At 42.5% G+C, this 19660-nt stretch overlaps 2 protein-coding genes across 4 annotated transcripts; one reads left to right on the plus strand and one right to left on the minus strand.

Moving 5' to 3' along the window:
• Window positions 1-148: 148 nt before the first annotated feature.
• Window positions 149-10013, minus strand: LOC131132303 (oxygen-regulated protein 1). Its single transcript, XM_058077820.1, has 4 exons — window positions 9582-10013; window positions 7777-8454; window positions 7513-7666; window positions 149-5641 (listed from the first exon to the last, which is right to left on the minus strand). Exons 2-4 carry the CDS (start codon window positions 8443-8445, stop codon window positions 1227-1229), a joined length of 5238 nt encoding a protein of 1745 aa, XP_057933803.1. The 5' UTR covers window positions 8446-8454; window positions 9582-10013; the 3' UTR covers window positions 149-1226.
• A 1702-nt stretch (window positions 10014-11715) lies between these two features.
• On the plus strand, window positions 11716-18445 carry tcea1 (transcription elongation factor A (SII), 1). 3 transcript variants are annotated; one of them, XM_058079061.1, is made up of 10 exons: window positions 11716-11963; window positions 12381-12443; window positions 12530-12635; window positions 14583-14682; window positions 14755-14900; window positions 14973-15029; window positions 15168-15322; window positions 16616-16762; window positions 17249-17320; window positions 17794-18445. In XM_058079061.1, exons 1-10 carry the CDS (start codon window positions 11889-11891, stop codon window positions 17800-17802), a joined length of 930 nt encoding a protein of 309 aa, XP_057935044.1. In that variant the 5' UTR covers window positions 11716-11888; the 3' UTR covers window positions 17803-18445. The 3 variants fall into 3 exon arrangements, with proteins under 3 accessions (XP_057935044.1, XP_057935036.1, XP_057935054.1); XM_058079053.1 differs by having other exon boundaries at window positions 14752-14900; window positions 17794-18440; XM_058079071.1 differs by lacking the exon at window positions 11716-11963 and adding an exon at window positions 11988-12062 and having other exon boundaries at window positions 14752-14900.
• Window positions 18446-19660: the final 1215 nt, after the last annotated feature.

The following is a 19660-nucleotide window of genomic DNA, read 5'->3' on the forward strand; positions in this document are numbered from 1 at the left end:
CCAGCCAATCACAGGGCACATATAGACAAACAACCATTCACACTCACATTCATACCTATGGACAATTTGGAGTCGCTAATTAACCTAGCATGTTTTTGGAATGTGGGAGGAAACCGGAGTACCCGGAGAAAACCCACGCATGCACGGGGAGAACATGCAAACTCCACAAAGAGATGGCCGAAGGTGGAATTGAACCCGAGACAGTGTTCTTATAAGAATAAATATAAATGTTTTATATTTAAATATAAATAAGAAAAATGTTTTATTGACTCATTGACGGCGACACGGCGGTTGAGTGGTTAGCGCGTAGGAGTGACATCCGATAGCTTTAATGTGCATTTGAGTTCCCTCCCCCAAGACCTCCCCCAAGGCTAAAATACCCCAATTAGATTGAAGTACTCTGGCATAAGCTTGAATTGCATCATTATTCAATGAAAATGAAAATGGGAAATAAATAAATATACAGTAAGAGCTCGGGCTGCACGGCGAAGGAGTGGTTAGCGCGCAGACCTCACATCTAGGAGACCAGAGTTCAATTCCACCCTCTGGATTCCAACATCTTTGTGTGGAGTTTGCATGTTCTCCCCGTGCATGCGGTATTATATCTAATATTGTTGTTTGGGGGCTGCGCGGTTGTCAAGTGGTTAGCACGCAGACCTCACAGCTAGGAGACCAGGGTTCAATTCCACCCTCGGCCATCTCTGTGTGGAGTTTGTATGTTCTCCCCGTGCATGCGTGGGTTTTCTCCGGGTACTCCGGTTTCCTCCCACATTCCAAAAACATGCTAGGTTAATTAGCGACTCCAAATTGTCCATAGGTATGAATGTGAGTGTGAATGGTTGTTTGTCTATATGTGCCCTGTGATTGGCTGGCCACCAGTCCAGGGTGTACCCCGCCTCTTGCCCGAAGACAGCTGGGATAGGCTCCAGCACCCCTGCAACTCTTGTGAGGAAAAGCAGTAGAAAATGAATGAATGACTCATTGACATATTCATACAGAATTAATCACTCCTTAGTTTATCATTTTTCATAATAAAATATAATTTAAAATGGGTAAAAGTTGTGTATCAAACAAACATTTAAGCATCACTGTTAAAAAAAAAACAAAACAAGGCAGTACAATGGAATAACTGTGACAATTTTTGGCAGAATGTGTCAAAAAATATCAACAAATTCTTTCAAATGTGTTATTAAACCCGAATTAATCACAAGTAAGACTAATTTTAATCATAGAATTGGACAGTACTGTCCGCATCTCAAATGCATTGCATCCGAGGAGTCTTGTGACTGCAGCACTGCCCCCCTACCACCAGATGTCACTCTTGCTTCAGCCCCAGTTGAGGAAGAGGCGGACGCCCCAACCTCGGGGTGCACTTTTCGACCTGGTACTCGAAACTCCACCGACGCAAACGAAGAAACGCTGCCGTTTCTATTTGCCCACGTTTTGGAGGTGTCGACAGTCGGCGAAACCCTGAAGTTTTTCCCTTTCGTGCTGCCGCCGTCTTTGTTCGTGGCGTCCTCCGAGAAAGGGTCTGAATCACTTCCGTGGGGCATTGTGAAGTAGCTGCACTTCGGAGGTTGAGGTTTGGCCAGTTCCTCCAGTTCTGATGAAGATATCGCCGTGAAGGGACTGTGCTGGTTTACAAGGTGAGTCAAAGAGTCTTCATTTGAGGAGTCGTGACTCGAACTGCTGCCCAAATCCGCATACATACCCTCAGAAACCGGAGGAGAATTCCTTATGAGGTGGTTTTCCTTGAGTAGCCATCGACCTCGGTCGATCAAAACCCCGTCATCGGGGTGCCGGTTCGGTTTTTCCTCAGTCTCCAGACCTTTATCAGCCTTTAATGAGCTTGCTTTGCTGCAATAAGAAAGAACCTCCATTGAGGCTTTGGTGAGGGAGTCACTAGAAGATAAACTCCATTTTTTTTTTGGACCAGATAGTTTCAGGTTTTGCTTCGGATTCTCTTCCTCACTGTTCTCCGAAATGATATCTACAGAGTCCTGACTTTGGTATCCACCACTTTCCAAACTTTCTGGTCTGTAGTCAGACAAATCAGACGTCATTGGACTCGGAAGGCGTTTTGAACCGTAGGTACAATCACTTTGGTTCTGGAGAACTTGACTTTGCTTTGTTTCTGGGATTTGAACACGATCTGACTCGATTCGAATGTTTCCGCGATCGTCGTACGTAAATATGAGCGAGGAAGACTGTAGTGCAGAGTTTACAAAGTCCAGAAGTTCTTGAGATATTTCCACCGGGTGACTCAAGCTGTTGCTTCTTCGCTGGTTTTGCGGTCCTGCTTCATTTTCAGTGGTTGTGTCCTCCTCATGATGTTCTTCAGATAAATATTTCAGAGGTGATTCCTTGCTGTGTTCGATTTCCATGCTTTCAGGTCGGTCTTCTTCACTGGATTTCGTCTGTGGACTTTTACATATTGTTTTATCATAGACTTCTTGTTCTTTGTTAGGTTCTTCACAACGTCCATCGTAGAAATCATTAGCTCCATCATCATTGTTTGTTCTCTCCAGTTCTGTAGGCTTTCCTCCTTCGTCTTTGTCGCCCGTTAAAGGTCCACAAGTCCGCATCTTGTTGGTGTCCTCCCGAATGACGTCGGTGTCTTCCGAGTCTTCCATGTTTTCTTCACGCTCCATCTTGTCGTTGACATCTTCGACCATCACGATGCCTTCATCGTTTTTTTCCACTCTATTGTCCTCATCTTCTGCCACCATATCTTGCCCCTCGTTCTCCAGTTCACCACGACTCTCGTCTGTCTCAACACGGCGTTCTCCTGCTTCCTCATCTGTTGTTCCATCCTCTGGATCACCTGATTCTTCTTCCTGATCTGTGTCTGCTTCACTTTCGTTTTGTCCGTTCTCATCTTCTCTCACTGCTTCCTCTTCTGTGTCCTCTTCAGTTTCTTTCAGTTTAGGCTCCCCTCCATTGTGAGCTTTCTTGTCTTCAACCATCACCTTCTCACCCTGCTCCATGTAGACTTCGTCTCGATTTGTCGCTACCGCATTTTTCTCGTCGACTGAGAACTCATCTGTTTCTACCCGCAAGACTTCTGATTCTTCTGAGTTGTGACCTTCCTTAACTATTTGGTCCTCAGACTGAGGACCAAGATGAGGTGCCATCTCCCCAGCGTCCCCGTCATTGCAAGCTTTATCAAACCACTGCTTGGATTCAGGTTGACAGTCCTGCAAAAACTTCTCCGCACCTGAGTGGTTTAATTCAGTACGCTGCTGTTCAAGAGGTAAAATAATTCCCTGAAGAATCCCTGAGGAAATCTCTGCTCTGAGGTTGTACGGCATATTCATCTCCTTCATTAGCTCATTGACTCCCAAAACATCGATTCTATCTCCAACTGCATGTGGTGCTTCTGGAAATTTGGCGACAAGAGATTCAGACTCCATCTTTTCCCTCCACGTTTGGAAATCTGTCCAACATTTCATTAACTGCGGAGATGCTCCACTGTGCAAATCAGTCAGTCTTGCAAGTTGTTCGTTCTGGTCCTCGATGACAGAGATTTCCTGCAGGGATTTTACAATTAGCATGACCTCAGTGGCGTCATCGTCGTGTAGATTGTCTCTCAGAGCTGTCACTGATAAAAACGATAAAAAGGCTTTGCATGAAGAACCAAACAATAAAGCCACGTTGGACGACAACTCAAGAGGACTGATTGATTTGTTAGTCGAACAAAGTTCCTGCAAAACTGTTTTTATCTTTTCCTCTTCCCGTCGGGAAGCCGGATCGTCGTTGTCAGCTGGATCAGTCGACCGAGCTGACTGATTTGATCCGGTGTTGTTCCGTTCCTGGTGGACAGGTTCAACTGTGGCACTTAGTACTGAATCACCGAGCAGTTTCGGTTCAATTGTTGGTCCGTCGCGGTAATTAGGAACCGATAGACAAGACGACAACTTTGTGATGTCATCACAATGCGACAGACAGTAGTCTTCGGGATCGGTTTGGGTTTCATTCTTTTCCTCCGTTTCCGAATCACAACCGAGCTGAAATAAAACCGTTGTCTGTTGTTCTGTGTCCTGTGTTGATACCGTTTCGATGTAGGTCACTGGGTCTGGAGTTACCTCCTCTAACCAGTTCTCAACATATTTGTGGATTTCTGATGGAGTTGGGTTGGGAGGAACCTTGGAAACCCTTTGGTTTAAATCTGAAAATGATATCCTGTTTCCATTCGTGGATTTGGTTTTTTTTTTGGAACTCAGAGATTTTTGGAGCTTTAAAAGATCCGAGACGTTCTTCTTCATCACAGGTCTTACAGACGGGGTATTGACATTGTGGCCATTGTCCTTTGTTGAGGTTCTAACTAAAGAGTCTGATTCCTTTTCATGTTTATTAGCGAAGTCTACTTTCCTGTTTAAGCCACTTTTAGCACTTTCCGACGAACTCTTTTTCCCACCGTTTTCCTCTTTTTTACCTTTCTTTGAGAGTTTTCCTTGTGTGGTATTTGGACCAGTGTTATGCTTTTTCCCAGATAAACTTGACTGCGAGGACTTTTTTGTGTCTGTGTTTTTCTGTAGCTGAGTCGTTGGGATCTTTTCGGTTTTGGTTTCATTCTTAGACACCGAAGAAAGACTTTTTGCCAGTGGTTCTGATGACAACGACAGCATTTCTTCGGTCTGTCTTTGCAGGGAGTCGGCGGTAGGTCGCTGCCAGCTAAAGTCAATGTCATTGCTGGACGGAGGCCCCGAGGCAGTAGACAGGTTGCTTGGTGGCACCGCCGAGGAACCGTGCAAAGGTTCATCGGGTTCTGAATCACACGTGTCATTTACAAGGTAATTATTATAGCAACCTTGACTTTCGTAAACGTGCATCACAGTCTCTTTAACTTCTATCCCGTTATTTTCGATCTTGAGTACCTCGGCGACTTCTGTACATTTAACGGAAGAGATGTTGTCCCTAGTTTTTCGAGGCTTTGGGACAGGTTGGGTGCTGTTGACGCTGTGTCTTACCTTGCAGTATTCTTCAGTTTTGTGCTCTCCAGTTGTCGTCTCCGTATAAGAATAATGGCCAAGGGTCCTCTCTTGGACGTTAGACTCGGTTAGCATCTTCACACTGTCAACAGACGCCTGCTTCTTCACAGTACAAGGACCTGGAGTAGGAGTCCGTCGAAAAAATGTTCTTGAAGTTCTTGATTTCTCTGAGTCATTAAAACAGACGACTCCTCCGTTTGTGGAAGGCTGATTTTCCTCTTTGCCGTCATCTTCGTGTACGTTTGAGGGCTCTTTGGCAACGTAGATGTTTAAGTCAGGTGATATGTTGCCTGACTCGGTCACTGAAGCATGAACTGTCCTTCTCCTAAAGCTGGAACGGCTGACTGTAGTCGTCCAGTGCAGCATCTCCTCCTCCTTGATGGTGAGCCGCACTTTCATCTCCACCGTCATACTGCCGTCTTGATTCACTCGGAAGGATTTCTCGATGTCATCGTCATGAGGTAAGATGCAGGCGTGGTGCTCATTAGCCTCCAAGCATGTAGTGCTGAATTGGGGGGAGGCGGTGCGGTGATGCTCATGGCTGTTATCGCTTCCATTTCGAGATCTGTTTATCTGGTTGATGATGTATTTCTCAGATGATAAGGAGAAGTTCCTGGAGCCTCGTTCGGTGGAGAGTGATTTGTTGTTGTCTTTAGGGGGTGTTTGGGTAACAAAGGATGGGAAAGGAGAAGAGATAGATGATTATTACCATGATAGTACTGATGTTAACTGATCACAATTGAAGGCATCACATAATCAGTTCACAGTTCCACATGTCCAAAAGGAGTAGGAAGAAGCAAAGCTTATTAAATCCTACCCCTCCATCTGGTACTTTTACAATCACTAACTGTTACATTTGTTCACTTCCTGCTTTCCATAATACAGTTTACGTTTTTTTTTGTTTTTTTTTAATAATTTACCTCGTACCGAAGTATGAGGTGATATGAGCATCCAATGACATAATGTGTACCATAGTAAGTGTCAATATAGTGATATATATAGCACATCATGACTGGTTCAAGACTCTTCATCCTTGTATTTAGCAAACATCAACTGCTTGTATTGTTTCTTGAATTGGCTCATCGTTGTGCATTGTTTGAGGTCCTTACTCAATCCATTCCATAGTTTGATTCCACATACTGAAATGCTATGGCTAGCATAACGTAGTCCTAGCATAGAAGTGTTTCAAATGTACTTCTTCCCTGAGATCATATTTCTCCTCTCTTGTAGAGAAGTATTGGATGACATTTTTAGCTAATTGGTTATTACTAACTGTTACATTTGTTCACTTCCTGCTTTCATAATATAGTTTTGTTTTTTTTTTGTCCCGTACCGAAGTACGAGGTGAAATGAGCATCCAATGACATAATGGGTACCATAGTAACTGTCAATATAGTGATATATATATTGCACATTGTGACTGGTTATGGGGCATGGACCAAAGAAGACCGCTTAAAAAGTTGGTACAGATCTGAAAGAAGGAGCCTATCTTTATATAGACGTATATTTATTTATTTCGAATTTTCATTTTCATTGAATAATGTATGAATTCCAGTGATGCAGTTCAAGCTTATTCAAGCCAGAGTACTTCAATCTAATCGGGATATTTTAGCTTTGGTCGAGGTCTGTGCTTAACTGATTCCTATTCTAGTTCCTCCTCAGAATTCAAATGCATATTAAAGCTACCGGATGTCACTAGCTCAAGATTACATTTTTTTTTCAAGCAAAAAGTATATGGGCATACTAATAGTACTAATAGTGGTTTGAACAAAAAATGTCAATATTTTTCACAATTACAAATTAGAAGATTACTGCTCACTCTAGGATGCCTGGTATTTATGTACTTGTCCAATACGAATCATTATCATTAGCTAACAACATGTTACGTGGTTAATGTATAGATATGTATAGTCCCCCAACGCATTCACTTCAAAGTTCTTCTCATCACCTACAAAGCCCTCCACGATCTGACCTCCTCCATCCACACAATCCCCCCCGCGTCCCCTTCGCTCCTCAGACTCCAACCTCCTGGCACTCCCCTGTAAGACCATGCTCCGAACCTGGGGAGACAGAGCCTTCTCCATCGCTGCCCCCCACCCTCTGGAACTCTTTGCCCCATTCACTCCGTGCTTGCCCTGACCTTCCCACCTTCAAAAAATGTATACAAATACAAAATTTATACAAATTTCCCCACTGAGGGACGAATAATGGCATATCTTCATCTTAAAACAACTAAAAACCCACCTTTTTAAATCTGTTTTTAATGTCTAACTTTTTATATCTGACTGCTGTGCCCCCCCCCTCGCTTTTACTCATGTTTTAACTGTGTATTAACTAATGAATGTTGTATTTTAATGTATCTTTTACTCTGTTTACTTGCTTTTATTCTATTCCATTCTTCTGTAAAGTGTCTTTGAGTATTTTGAAAAGCGCTATACAAATAAAATGTATTATTATTATTATTAATCACTCCTTTGAATGTGATTACGACTTACATGACCGACTCAAACGCAATACTTACAAGTTTGAGGCTGTAGCGTAGATGTTGCTTCCATAAACATGGCCTGAACCATTTGGCTTGTTCTATGAAAGCTGTGGTTTCCTAGTCTGAATGACTCATTTCCTGCCGCCACAATGAATCCAGAGCACAAGATTAGCGCCGCTAGACCTCTAATCTGGAAGAAAAGGAAGCCAAAAATGCTTCTTGGGATTACTTAAGAAACTCACAAGCGACCATCACTCAACGTTATTACAGAAATGAAGTAAAATATAAAACTATACTCACTCGTCTGCCGTCGACAGAGTATAATTTCAGCACCGGAAACTGCAAAATCTGGGAGAGGTAGTCCAGCAAAGCGTCGAAAGTCGGCGCCGTTCGTTTCTGCAGAACAATCGTACGTCTAATTGTGGGATCCTTGTTCTTGATGACCACCAGCCTCTTCGGCGTTCTTACAGCCACCCGCTCCGTCGTTCTTGCTGGCCTGTTGTTGGTTTCATCCCCTCTTCCGAAGAAGCCAAATTGAAGCCGCTGCTGCCGCCGCGGTCGACCACCGCTGAAGGCTCTCGGGGTGTTCCAGGGTACCTGCCGTCGATTCACTTCCTTCAGGTTGAGCGGCTTGACCCGCCTCCGGTCAGAACACAGATAGGACCCCCCGTCCTGGAAGTCATCCAATCCTTTCACAAGGTGCGTCCCTCGAGGTGTAGTGATGGTACGAACTCCGAAGGGCAGAGGCACTTTTTTGGAAAGGGCGTCCAGGAGAGCGTCAAAGGTTTTGAAGGTGCGGGTGTTGATGACCATGCGATGCCCACTGAATGTATGATCACCGCTTTTGTAGAAACACAACCGTTTAGGCACTGAGGGGTCCGACGTGGGCTGAACTGATTGGGGTAACGTGTGCACGCTGGCTGAGGGAATCCCCTGGAGGGTCTTCTCCTGAGTGGGTGTGTTGCTCATGTTGAGGGACTATGGAGACGACAAACAACATCAATGACATTTATATTGCATGCAAAATTGTTCAAAAATGTTGAATACTGGGGCTGCACGGTGGTGTGTGGTTAGCGTGCAGACCTCACAGCTAGGAGACCCGGGTTCAATTCCACCCTTGGCCATCTCTGTGTGGCGGGGTACACCCTGGACTGGTGGCCAGCCAATCACAGGGCACATATAGACAAACAACCATTCACACTCACATTCATACCTATGGACAATTTGGAGTCGCTAATTAACCTAGCATGTTTTTGGAAGGTGGGAGGAAACCGGAGTACCCGAAAAAAACCTACGCATGCACGGGGAGAACACGCAAACTCCACACAGAGATGACCGAGGGTGGAATCGAACTTGGGTGTCCTAGCTGTGAGGCCTGCGCGCTAACCACTCATCCACCCTGTTTTAGTCTTTATTCATTAATTCATTTTCTACCGCTTTTCCTCACGAGGGTCGCGGGGGTGCTGGAGCCTATCCCAACTGTCTTCGGGCGAGAGGCGGGGTACACCCTGGACTGGTGGCCAGCCAATCACAGGGCACATATAGACAAACAACCATTCACACTCACATTCATACCTATGGACAATTTGGAGTGGCCAATTAACCTAGCGTGTTTTTTTTTGGAATGTGGGAGGAAACTGGAATACCTGGAGAAAACCCACGCATGCACGGGGAGAACATGCAAACTCCACACAGAGATCGCCGAGGGTGGAATTGAACCCGGGTCTCCTAGCTGTGAGGTCTGCACGCTAACCACTCGACCACCGTGCAGCCTGTTTATATATTTATATATTTTTATGTTGTGTATGTCATTATTATTATAGCACATGCAAAAGTAGAAAATCAAAAGTATGAAATATATTCTCTGCGGAATAAATTCATGACTTGAATGATTTGACTGCCAAAATAGATTACATACCCAAATTCACCATGAGGTGATTAGACTTTAGTGAAAGTTAGGCGCTAATTGTTTTTAATTGTATCCCTTTTTATCTGAAAACACAGTAATTTTTCAACCAAAGTAAATTACCGTGACTGACAGAAAGAAGGGCGGCTAAACTAAAGCAGTCTTGGGGAGGAAGTGTAGGAAATCTTTGTTATCTTACCTTATTTCTCACATTGCAGCCGATTCAGAAAGAGCCCCCCGTTTGTTCTGTCATTGTCCAAGCTAAAGCTAAAGCCTCTCAGCAGCATCCCAGGCTATTTTAGGCCATTCAGCACGTTGGCCAATTTGCTTAATCCTTGCTCGGTATTCCAAAGTAAGGCCAGTGTAAAAAAACGATTAAAAAAAATATACAACATACTGCATATGCTGTACTACAAATGTATTGTTGTTGTATTGCAGGAACGGGAGGCTAACTCTGCTAATGGTATAAAGTACATCTCTACCTCATTGGCCTCCTCTTTTCCATTGAAAAGAGAAAGTAAAGCTCACTAAAGGAAGTGAGGAAGTGATTCAATCAGAATGAAAGTAAGTGATATCCTCGGTTCAAACAATATCAGGAATGAATCCACTCCCATGTACAGTTGACTGGGACTGTTGGTATTCGCTAAGTAACCTGCATAAACAGATTAGGGACGTCTCAGCCTAATTGGGATTAGTTGAAAGATTTTGCGCAGTTGCTTGAGTCAGAATAAGGTAGTGTGGTCTCAAATCAGGTGAGGGAGGCTTGCTACAGTTTGCACTGAGGTTTTGTACCAACATTTTAGGGCAATATCTCAGTATTTTTTTTTTACATCAAAATAGTGGACACTACCAGTGGCGCCATTCAGCCTATTGTAGGGGGTCTTCAGTCCCCCTAAAATGTTCTTAAGCCCCCCTAAATAATTTCCTATTTTTTATTGATTTTTAAAAAAATTTTATTGATTTTTTTTATTTTAAAAATCTCTGACAAATTTCATATAATAGGGCAAAAGCAGGCTAATACGGCTAGTATCCACTGCTAGTAGTAGAAGTAATAATCAGAAGAAGAATAATGATGATAGTAATAATAATAGGCTAATTAATCATATAAAAATGATTATTATATAATTGATGGTTTTAAAAATTGTATTGTTTTTTTTATTTAAAAAATCTCTGACAAATTTCATATAATAGGGCAAAAGCTAGGCTAATAAGCAAGACAATAAGCAGGCTAATACTAGTCTACTACTACTACTACTAGTAGTAGTAATAATCAGAAGAAGAATAATGATTACAGTAATAATAATCGGCTAATTAATAAGTAATAATTATTATGATATAATTGATGTTTAAACATTTTTTATTGATTTTTTTATTTAAAAAATGTCCAACAAATTTCATATAATAGGCCAAAAGCAGGCTAATAAGCAAGCCAATAAGCAGGCTAATACTAGCCTACTACTACTTCTAGTAGTAGTCGTAATAATCAGAAGAAGAATAATGATTATAGTAATAATAATAAGCTAATTAATAATATAATAATGATTATTATATAATTGATGGTTGCAAAGCTTGAGCAGTGGTTTTGCAGTGTAGATTGTGTTTACTTGTGTACATTTAATGGAGGCCTAAATCAATTGAGTATCTCTACTAAATCTGTCCAAAAGTGGGAACGTTATATCCTGGTCCTTGTTCATTATTTGTTTTTTGGATTTTTTGGGAATGTCTACTACATTCATTCACATCCTGTGCATCTAAGCCCCCCTGTCCTCAGAACCTAGTGACGCCCCATGGACACTACTCTCATTGAGCGTGGATAGTAATGACATCACTTCATGTGTCTTCATTCACTGAGGGGTGCCACCAGGAATTCTGGGCCCCAAGTACGTGTCTTCACCAACTGCATCCTTAGTTTTCCTTGGAATTGCCCTAACTTCCCCCCGGCCCCAGTACTCAATAAAACCTGCTAACATCTTTACACCAGTAGTCAAACTGGTTGCAGTAAATGGCTAACCTTCAGTCAACTAGTCAGTCAATCAGTCAAAACTCTGACTTACATCTGCTAAGCCATTATTGTTATTTGTTATTTCTATGGAAAAGATCATGTCTAATTTGGAGTGTATGTGTTTGTAAGAGTTTGTGCTTTGGCGCCCTCTATAGACGCAGATGCCAAAATGTGTAATTACACTTTTTTATGGACAGAATTGTCAAATCTAGTCGTAATATTTTTTCATCTTTAATGTTTGATTTTGTTCACGTTAGGCACCACGCGGTAATTGATTTCAGTGAAGTGATCGTGCTCTCCGACTCGATCGATCACCTCCCGGATATCTTGTATCGATTAGTCAGGTCTGCTACACAGCGGCGGGGTCAGTCCGGATCCGCCGAGCACAATCCGCTGCTACCGCTGCTGTTTTGGTTTGAGTGGTGTGGTTTCTTTTCTGGATATTTCCTCACTCTCTTCCCTTTCACGCCTCATTCTTGGATTCCAGCGGTCCAGTCGTCCATCATGGGCAAAAGGGAGGAAGAGGAGATCATTAGAATCGCAAAGAAAATGGACAAAATGGCGCAGAAGAAAAACGGGGTAATGTGATGATGAGAATGAATGCTTTGCGGCCAGTGATGGATTTTAGCTGCCTGGAAGAAAAGTGGCCATTTGCCGGTCACTGTAGATAAAATGCTGGTCAGTCGTGCTGTTTTATTTGTGTTCCGAGTGCTAACCGCTGCGGTTACCTAATGACAAGATGCCACAGAGGCTAACGTACAGTACCTGTTGTTCTGGCTAACCGGCTAGCTAGCAAACAGTTAGCTCGCGGGCTAGCTGTTAGCCGCTAGCAAGAACATGCTACTTTAATGGTAAACATTACACAGTGAAACCAGCGTGATTGCTCCATTCATAAAAAGTAGTAACTGATTTCCACAATTATTGAATTTAATAATATAAAGTAAGTAGCGTCGTAACGTCCACAGAGTGTTTTAATGCACTGATGTCGCTTCACAGTCCGGTGCTTTGGACCTGCTTAAAGAGCTACGCAGCGTCCCCATGACTCTGGAGCTGCTCCAGGTACATTAAGAAAAGATGAAGTCACACTACACATTACCTTCAAACTGTCAGTCATTTTTATGCTCCGTGTGTCTGTGTGTCAACAGTCTACCAGAATTGGGATGTCTGTCAACGCCATCCGCAAGCAGAGCACAGATGAGGAGGTCACATCTCTAGCAAAGTCTTTGATCAAGTCGTGGAAGAAGCTTTTGGGTATGTAAAACCTCTTTTAAATCTACTTATACTTTTCATACTTCATTTTTTTTACATGGGAAGAGTTTGCAGCAAGGATGACACAGGAAACAATTTTTTTATAGCGAATATGGTCATTGTATAATTTGCATAATTGACCATGATGCAGAATTTAGTGTAAAATGAAGATATGTGTCATAAGCAATACTCTACATTCATACTGCAGGTAAATTAAATTTATTCCCTCACATGTGGCCTGTATATTGACTTTTTAATGTCAGTGAGAACACTACAGTTCTGATTTTTTTCTGTTTTATGTGGATATAAATCCGATATGTATCCGATCTACAGCAGTCTAAACGGTTAGGTCGCATATGTTCCACCCTAAGGTGCGGTGTACCATGCAAGACTAGGATAAAGGTACTTTCAAATGTAGGCAAAAGTTATTTTTGTCATCTGAAAATAATTTTTTTAAAGTGTCAGTCACGGCAATAAACAGACTTTTATGATATTTGTTGTGGAGTGATCATTTTGTAGGCTTTGTTGTAGTGATTTTGTGTTGTTTCTGTGCTAATTAAGTATTTTCTATTTATTCATAAAGTCTGCCCGAATTCTTTCCTGAATATTAACTGATTAATTATCTAAAAGGCAGATCACCAAAAAGGTCATAAAGATTAATCCAGATTTTGATTGATTCAGATTGATGATGCCACCTGCACTAAACTAGTGTAGTAGCTGAATGAGATGAGACACGTAAACGTACATATGTGCATATCATTTTATCGAGGATGTCATAATTATCAACTTTTTTTTGTTATTGTTTGATCGATTTGAATTATCCATTATCATGACAGGCCTATTTGCAGGATTAGATAAAGTCAAGTAGCCCAAAGAGCCAAACACACACACACAAAGTACCATAACACATAGTTCATTGGAGTTCACCTCACTCCAGTATCTTCACTCGGAAAAACCTCATGAAAACCTGAGACTTAGTACCACCACCTTGTGCAAGTTGAGTTTATTTGTAAAGCACATTTAAACCCTGTTTAAGATGATTACACTAAATTAAAAACCAACACATATGCATGTGTCATGGATCAGCTAACAAACTTAACGCTAGCATCATGCAAGTTTCCACAGTAATTAACGTGACGTTTCCTCACCTTCAAAGGGAACAACTTAGGCTATTGTATTATATATACTCAACCTGCCATTGAGCTCCGTTCATCCTCACCAAGGTGAGGAGATGACTCATTGCAAGTTATCGCAAACGCTTGATTGCAGTTGTTGCTGCTAAGTCGTGATGGCGAGATGAAGCCCCACGAGGCTTTGAACCATTTCAGTCAACTGGTTCGAGAATGGATTCATTTCTTGAAGCTTCATGTGCACACGAAACCTCCTGCTGGCCATGTATCATGTGATATGGCTAGCTTCATCATGGTTTTATGTCACCTGGCATAGGCTCAGTGAAAGTGCTTGTGTAACTAGGAAGATGTATGCTTGTGTAACTTAATTAATTGATTAATGACTTAATTGATTTTTATTCAATAATATTTTTTTCTGAACAATTTTTGATTTGAGGCGATTGCTCTTTTTTGATAGAACATCTCCAATATCCTTTAGGGTTGTGTATCTTTGACATCCATGTCATGTTCATTTAAAAACTGCATTTTGTGTTCAGTTCATATTTAAATTGATGATCTGAAACATTTACGTGTGACAAACAAAATGAGAAATCTGGAAGGCTGCAAAGACTTGATATCAGGAGCGATATCGGACATGTGGCATAAAGAAGACAGTTGCAACACTTCCCATGTATATGTTTACAGTGATGGGACAGAACCAGGGAAGTTTAATACAACCAACCTCGTTCACATTTGAAACCGCATCATACTTTAAGTACAGAAACAGAAAAGAGCCCCTGTTGGTCTTGAGTAATGTCGATTTTAAACGCTTCAATTTCAGACGAGCCTGCAAGCGGAGACAAACCCTCAGATGAGAAGAGGAAAGAACAAGGCGCTCCTGTTTCACCCTCGCAGGGAAGCCCAGAGGCAAAAGAGGAAAGGTAACAAGCGGAGGAAACCCTTTTTGACCATGTACAGTATATCTGTAATGTGTGGTGGTGCTTGGCTAGCAGTTCCAGCAGTAACTCCAGCAGCAAGAGCGAGCATGCCGACGTCTCAGCCAACACCCTAATCAACACCTTCCCTCGTGCTCCCAGCACATCCGACTCCATAAGGATCAAGTGCAGAGAGATGCTGGCCAATGCTCTCCAAACTGGAGGTATTATTATTATTAGCATTATGAAAGGTGATGTGTAAGTTAAGTGGTTTATTACATGATATCTGTTTGTAGACGACTATATCGCCATTGGTGCTGATTGTGATGAACTCGGCGCTCAAATTGAGGAATATATCCTTTTCCTGCACATATCAAGCTTACAGTTTACATATATTTGTTTTGATAATATTCATAATAATATTCAATAATTTGAATAAAAATAGTTTAGTGTCCCTGAAGCAGTCGTTAAGGTCCTTGACTAATGATTACGCATATTCCAAGAGTTTAAGAACACAGACATGAAGTACAAGAACCGTGTTCGGAGCCGAATTTCCAACCTGAAGGACGTGAAGAATCCCAACTTGAGAAGGACGGTGCTGTGTGGAAGCGTCACCCCTGAGCGAATGGCCAAGATGACGGCAGAGGTAGTAACAGCGTTTCATATCGTGTCTCAACTTCTCTTTTTATTCTGGCGTGGGGGCAGTCACTTGTAGAAATGCCATCCATGCATTTTCCTTCGTTAATCTGGGTCTGGGTCGCGGGAGCAGCACCCCCCGGCCACCCCATCCAGCTCCACCGGGATGACACCAAGGCCTTCCTAGGCCAGCTGTGAGACATAATCCCTCCAGCGGGACATAGGTCTGCACTGGGGCCTTCTCCCAGTTGGGCTTTTCCGGAACACCTCGCCGGGGAGTTGTCCGGGAGGCATCCGGACCAGATGCCTGAGCCACCTCAGCCGGCTCCTCTCAATGTGAAGAAGCAGCGCCTCTCTTCACTCACGTGTCTAGAATGTGTGGACGCAGATCTGATGATACGACAACTACAAAGTCGTTCATAGACCTGTGGCCGAAGCACTGCAGGTTTTCTTTCCAACCAGTTTCTCCAAGCTGGTGATTTAATTGATTCAATTTAATTCAAACCAAAGGAGGGTTAATCATTAAAATCACTCGGCCCTCCGTGGAATGAGTTTGATACCCCTGGTCTAGGGTGTCCCCGTGCCAAGTGCACCTGTGGACATCCTTGTCACCGATTTTGTTCATAATTTTCATCGACAGAATTTCTAGGCGCAGCCAAGGCATCGAGGGCGTCCATTTTTTTTTGGGGGGGGGGGTAGGATTTAGTCCCTGCTATAATGCAAACGATTCGGTTTTGATGGCGTTATCGCGCCGTGACTTTTCACTGGGATGGTTTGTAGCTGAGTATGAAACTTCTGGGTTAAGATTCAGCACCTCCAAATCCGAGGCCATGATTCTCATTCAGAAAAGGGTGGATTGCATCCACGGGGTTGGGAGTGATGTCCGGCCCCAGCTGGAGGAGTCTTGTTCAATCTCAGGTTCTTGCTCACAAGTGAGGGAAGGTGGAACGCAGTAATGCAGACGCTGCACCGGACCTTCGCGGCTAAGAAAGAGCCGAGACTGAGGGCCAAGTGCCAAGCTGCCGACGGCAGCACATCAACTCCAACATAACCTTCAGCTTTACAGATACCATGTCTGCTCTGAAGGCAGTTTGTGTTGTGCCAGTTCTATAAAAGGTTATTGAAACCACCTGTTTGTTTTCTCCTAAAAGGTACATTTATTCGGGTACTGCATCTATGAGACCGGTGAACACTATTTGAAGAAAAACGTACATGATATGAGGACTCTAATGCACTGACAAATGACTTCATAATCTTGTTGATTTTTTCATGTTCATTTTGGCCAATCTTCCTCTTCCTGCAGGAAATGGCCAGTGACGAGCTGAAAGAAATGAGGAAGAATTTGACCAAAGAGGCCGTCAGGGACCACCAGATGGCCACCACGGGCGGCACCCAGACAGATCTGTTCACCTGTGGCAAGTGCAAGGGGAAGTCCTGCACCTACACACAGGTACAGCCTTAGCATTCATGTTATGGTAATGGTTTTCATTTGAACATGCATCAGATTACAATTGAATGCATCCCATAATCAGTTCCCAGTTCCACATGTCCAAAAGGAGTAGGAAGAAGCAAAGCTTATTAAATCCTACCCCTCCATCTGGCACTTTTACAATCAGTAACTGTTAAATTTGTTCACTTCCTGCTTTCATCATATAGTTGAAGGTTTTTTTTAATGTTTTTTTTTTGGGTCATGTACCGAAGTATGAGGTGATATGAGCATCCAATGCCATAATGGGTACCATAGTAAGTGTCAATATAGTGATATATATAGCACATCATGACTGGTTCAAGACTCTTCATCCTTGTATTTAGCAAACATCAACTGCTTGTATTGTTTCTTGAATTGGCTCATCGTTGTGCATTTATTGTTTATTATTTATTTATGGCCTAAAGGAGCATTAGAAAGGGGTTTACAGTATTTGGGGTTTTTTTGCAGGTCCAAACTCGCAGTGCTGATGAGCCCATGACCACGTTTGTCTTCTGCAATGAGTGTGGAAATAGGTGGAAGGTATGTTGCTTTTTCACTCATCCCCTTGTCCCAGCCTAGACTTTTATCACTGTACAATACATCCCCGCTTATTATAAACCTGGATCTCCAGCGAATGAATGAAAACTACAAGTCATTAAATATGCCCATAGAAATGTTAACATTTGCAATAAAGTGCCTTATAATTATTAGATTACATTCACTTCTCCTTGTCTCGTCAGTGACTATTGTTCATGTGCAACACAATCCAAGTTTAAACCCTAAATATGCCTAACACACCTATCTTTGAAACATTTTAAAGTATAAGAAGTAGAGCTGCTAATGAATAGTATGTATGAAACTGAGAAATATCAAGATGCTCTTTATTTATAATCATCAGTGGGCTGAAGCATCACTGCCTCTACTGAAGTTGAGCGTTCCAACAGTGTGGACTCTTGGTGCAATGTGGATATTATTGATTTATGTATTTTTTTGTTCTTTTTTGTATGCCCTAGTTCTGCTGACTCCACAGGCATCTTCTTCGGTTGCTTGGACAAGTAGCAAAAACCCTGGACCAGATCGGAGCTTTTTATCATGTGGTAGACATTGTACACAAACGCGGTGTAAGGATGCCACGACTTGCAGTTTTGAATTGGACTAAATATCCTGTCGATAGTTTGAGCTAATTGTTAAAAGCCCCGCCCAGCCCCCAACACCTCTCTTTCACATGCAATCTATTTTTGTCAATAGTTTTGCCCCACCATTAGATGTATGCAATCAAGCTTGACTCATTCTTTTTATCTGCGTTTTTTTATATGTAGTTTTAACACTGTGTTGTTCTGCTCTCCATTCACAACAACACAACATTGTTTTATTTAATTTCCCAATAAAGTGTACTCCATTTGATTACAAAAACAAAACAAGTGGGGTTGGTTGATGATTGGTGTTGGTAAGGAAAACCTTAGTGTCACAAGTAAAGCAGTGTTTCACAGCGGCGGCCTTTTTGGGATCTGTCCATATGCAATATAGTACAGCGGTGCCTCGGTTTCTGTTATTAATATGTAACAAAATGTCATAAAAAAACAAAGCAAGAAATAATGGAAATCCAATAAATCCACAAAAAAGTACATTTTATAGGGAATAACTATGGATTTACATTCACAAAATAATGATGAGCAATTAAATGTATAAATGAAGCATTTAACATCACTTTTTACGGGGAGTGCAGAGGGAGGAGGGAAGGCGATACCATCTTCATACTTTACAATGAGTTCTTTCTTGAATTCAGTACTCACCTTTGTTTGTATCAAATACTTACTCAACTTATTTTGGCCCCGTGGTGGGTTATTTAGCCGTCACACTCAATAAGAAATGCATAGTGAGTCAGTAATCCACAAGGTGCTTTGCTTTGTTGGGTCATGAAAATAACACAGTACCGTGCAAATGGACCAGTTTAGTTATGTGTAATATTGTACAGTAACCAAGACTGTATGGAAACCCAGGCCAAATTTTGGCACAAAATATCGACTCTATAATCGTGAATGGTCCCCTATTGTGCAAAAGTGACATTTTAATGAGATATAAGCACCAAATGTGAGAAAAGTTAATCATTTAGTTTTACTTCAGGGCTGCAAGGCGGTCGAGTGGTTAGCACGCAGGCCTCACAGCTAGGAGACCCAAGTTCAATTCCACCCTCAGCCATCTCTGTGGAGTTTGCATGTTCTCCTCGTGCATGCGTGGGTTTTCTCCGGGTACTCCGGTTTCCTCCCACATTCCAAAAACATGCTAGGTTAATTAGCGACTCCAAATTGTCCATAGGTATGAATGTGAGTGTGAATGGTTGTTTGTCTATATGTGACCTGTGATTGGCTGGCCACCAGTCCAGGGTGTACCCCGCCTCTCGCCCGAAGACAGCTGGGATAGGCTCCAGCACCCCCCGCAACCCTCGTGAGGATAAGCGGTAGAAAATGAATGAATGAGCATAGACAATTTGTTCACGACCTATTGCTAAATATGGTTTCATTATTAGAGCCCTCTAGACATGAAATAACACCCCTATAGTGAACTTTACACTCATATTACCCTGTAATGGACACAATAAGAGTAAATAAGAAAGCGATAATATTGTTACGCTCCCGGAGGGTCTGGGTCCCGGACACGGAGACTGGAGACAGAAGGGTGACTTCTGATGGCTTTATTAGGCCCAAAAGGTAATAACAAAAGGCGATGGTGTCGGGATGGAGCACCATGGAAAAACACAAAGAGGGTTGGCTAGAGGCGAGTGCTGCTGAACGCAAAAACACAAGGAACTAGGAGACAGAGCAGCGGCATGTGTAGCTTAGCGGTTGCTGTGCAATAATCCGGCGTTCCCCAGCTGTCTGC

Source organism: Doryrhamphus excisus, chromosome 1 (genome assembly GCF_030265055.1).
Source record: "Doryrhamphus excisus isolate RoL2022-K1 chromosome 1, RoL_Dexc_1.0, whole genome shotgun sequence".
In the NCBI taxonomy this organism is placed as follows: Eukaryota; Metazoa; Chordata; class Actinopteri; order Syngnathiformes; family Syngnathidae; genus Doryrhamphus; species Doryrhamphus excisus.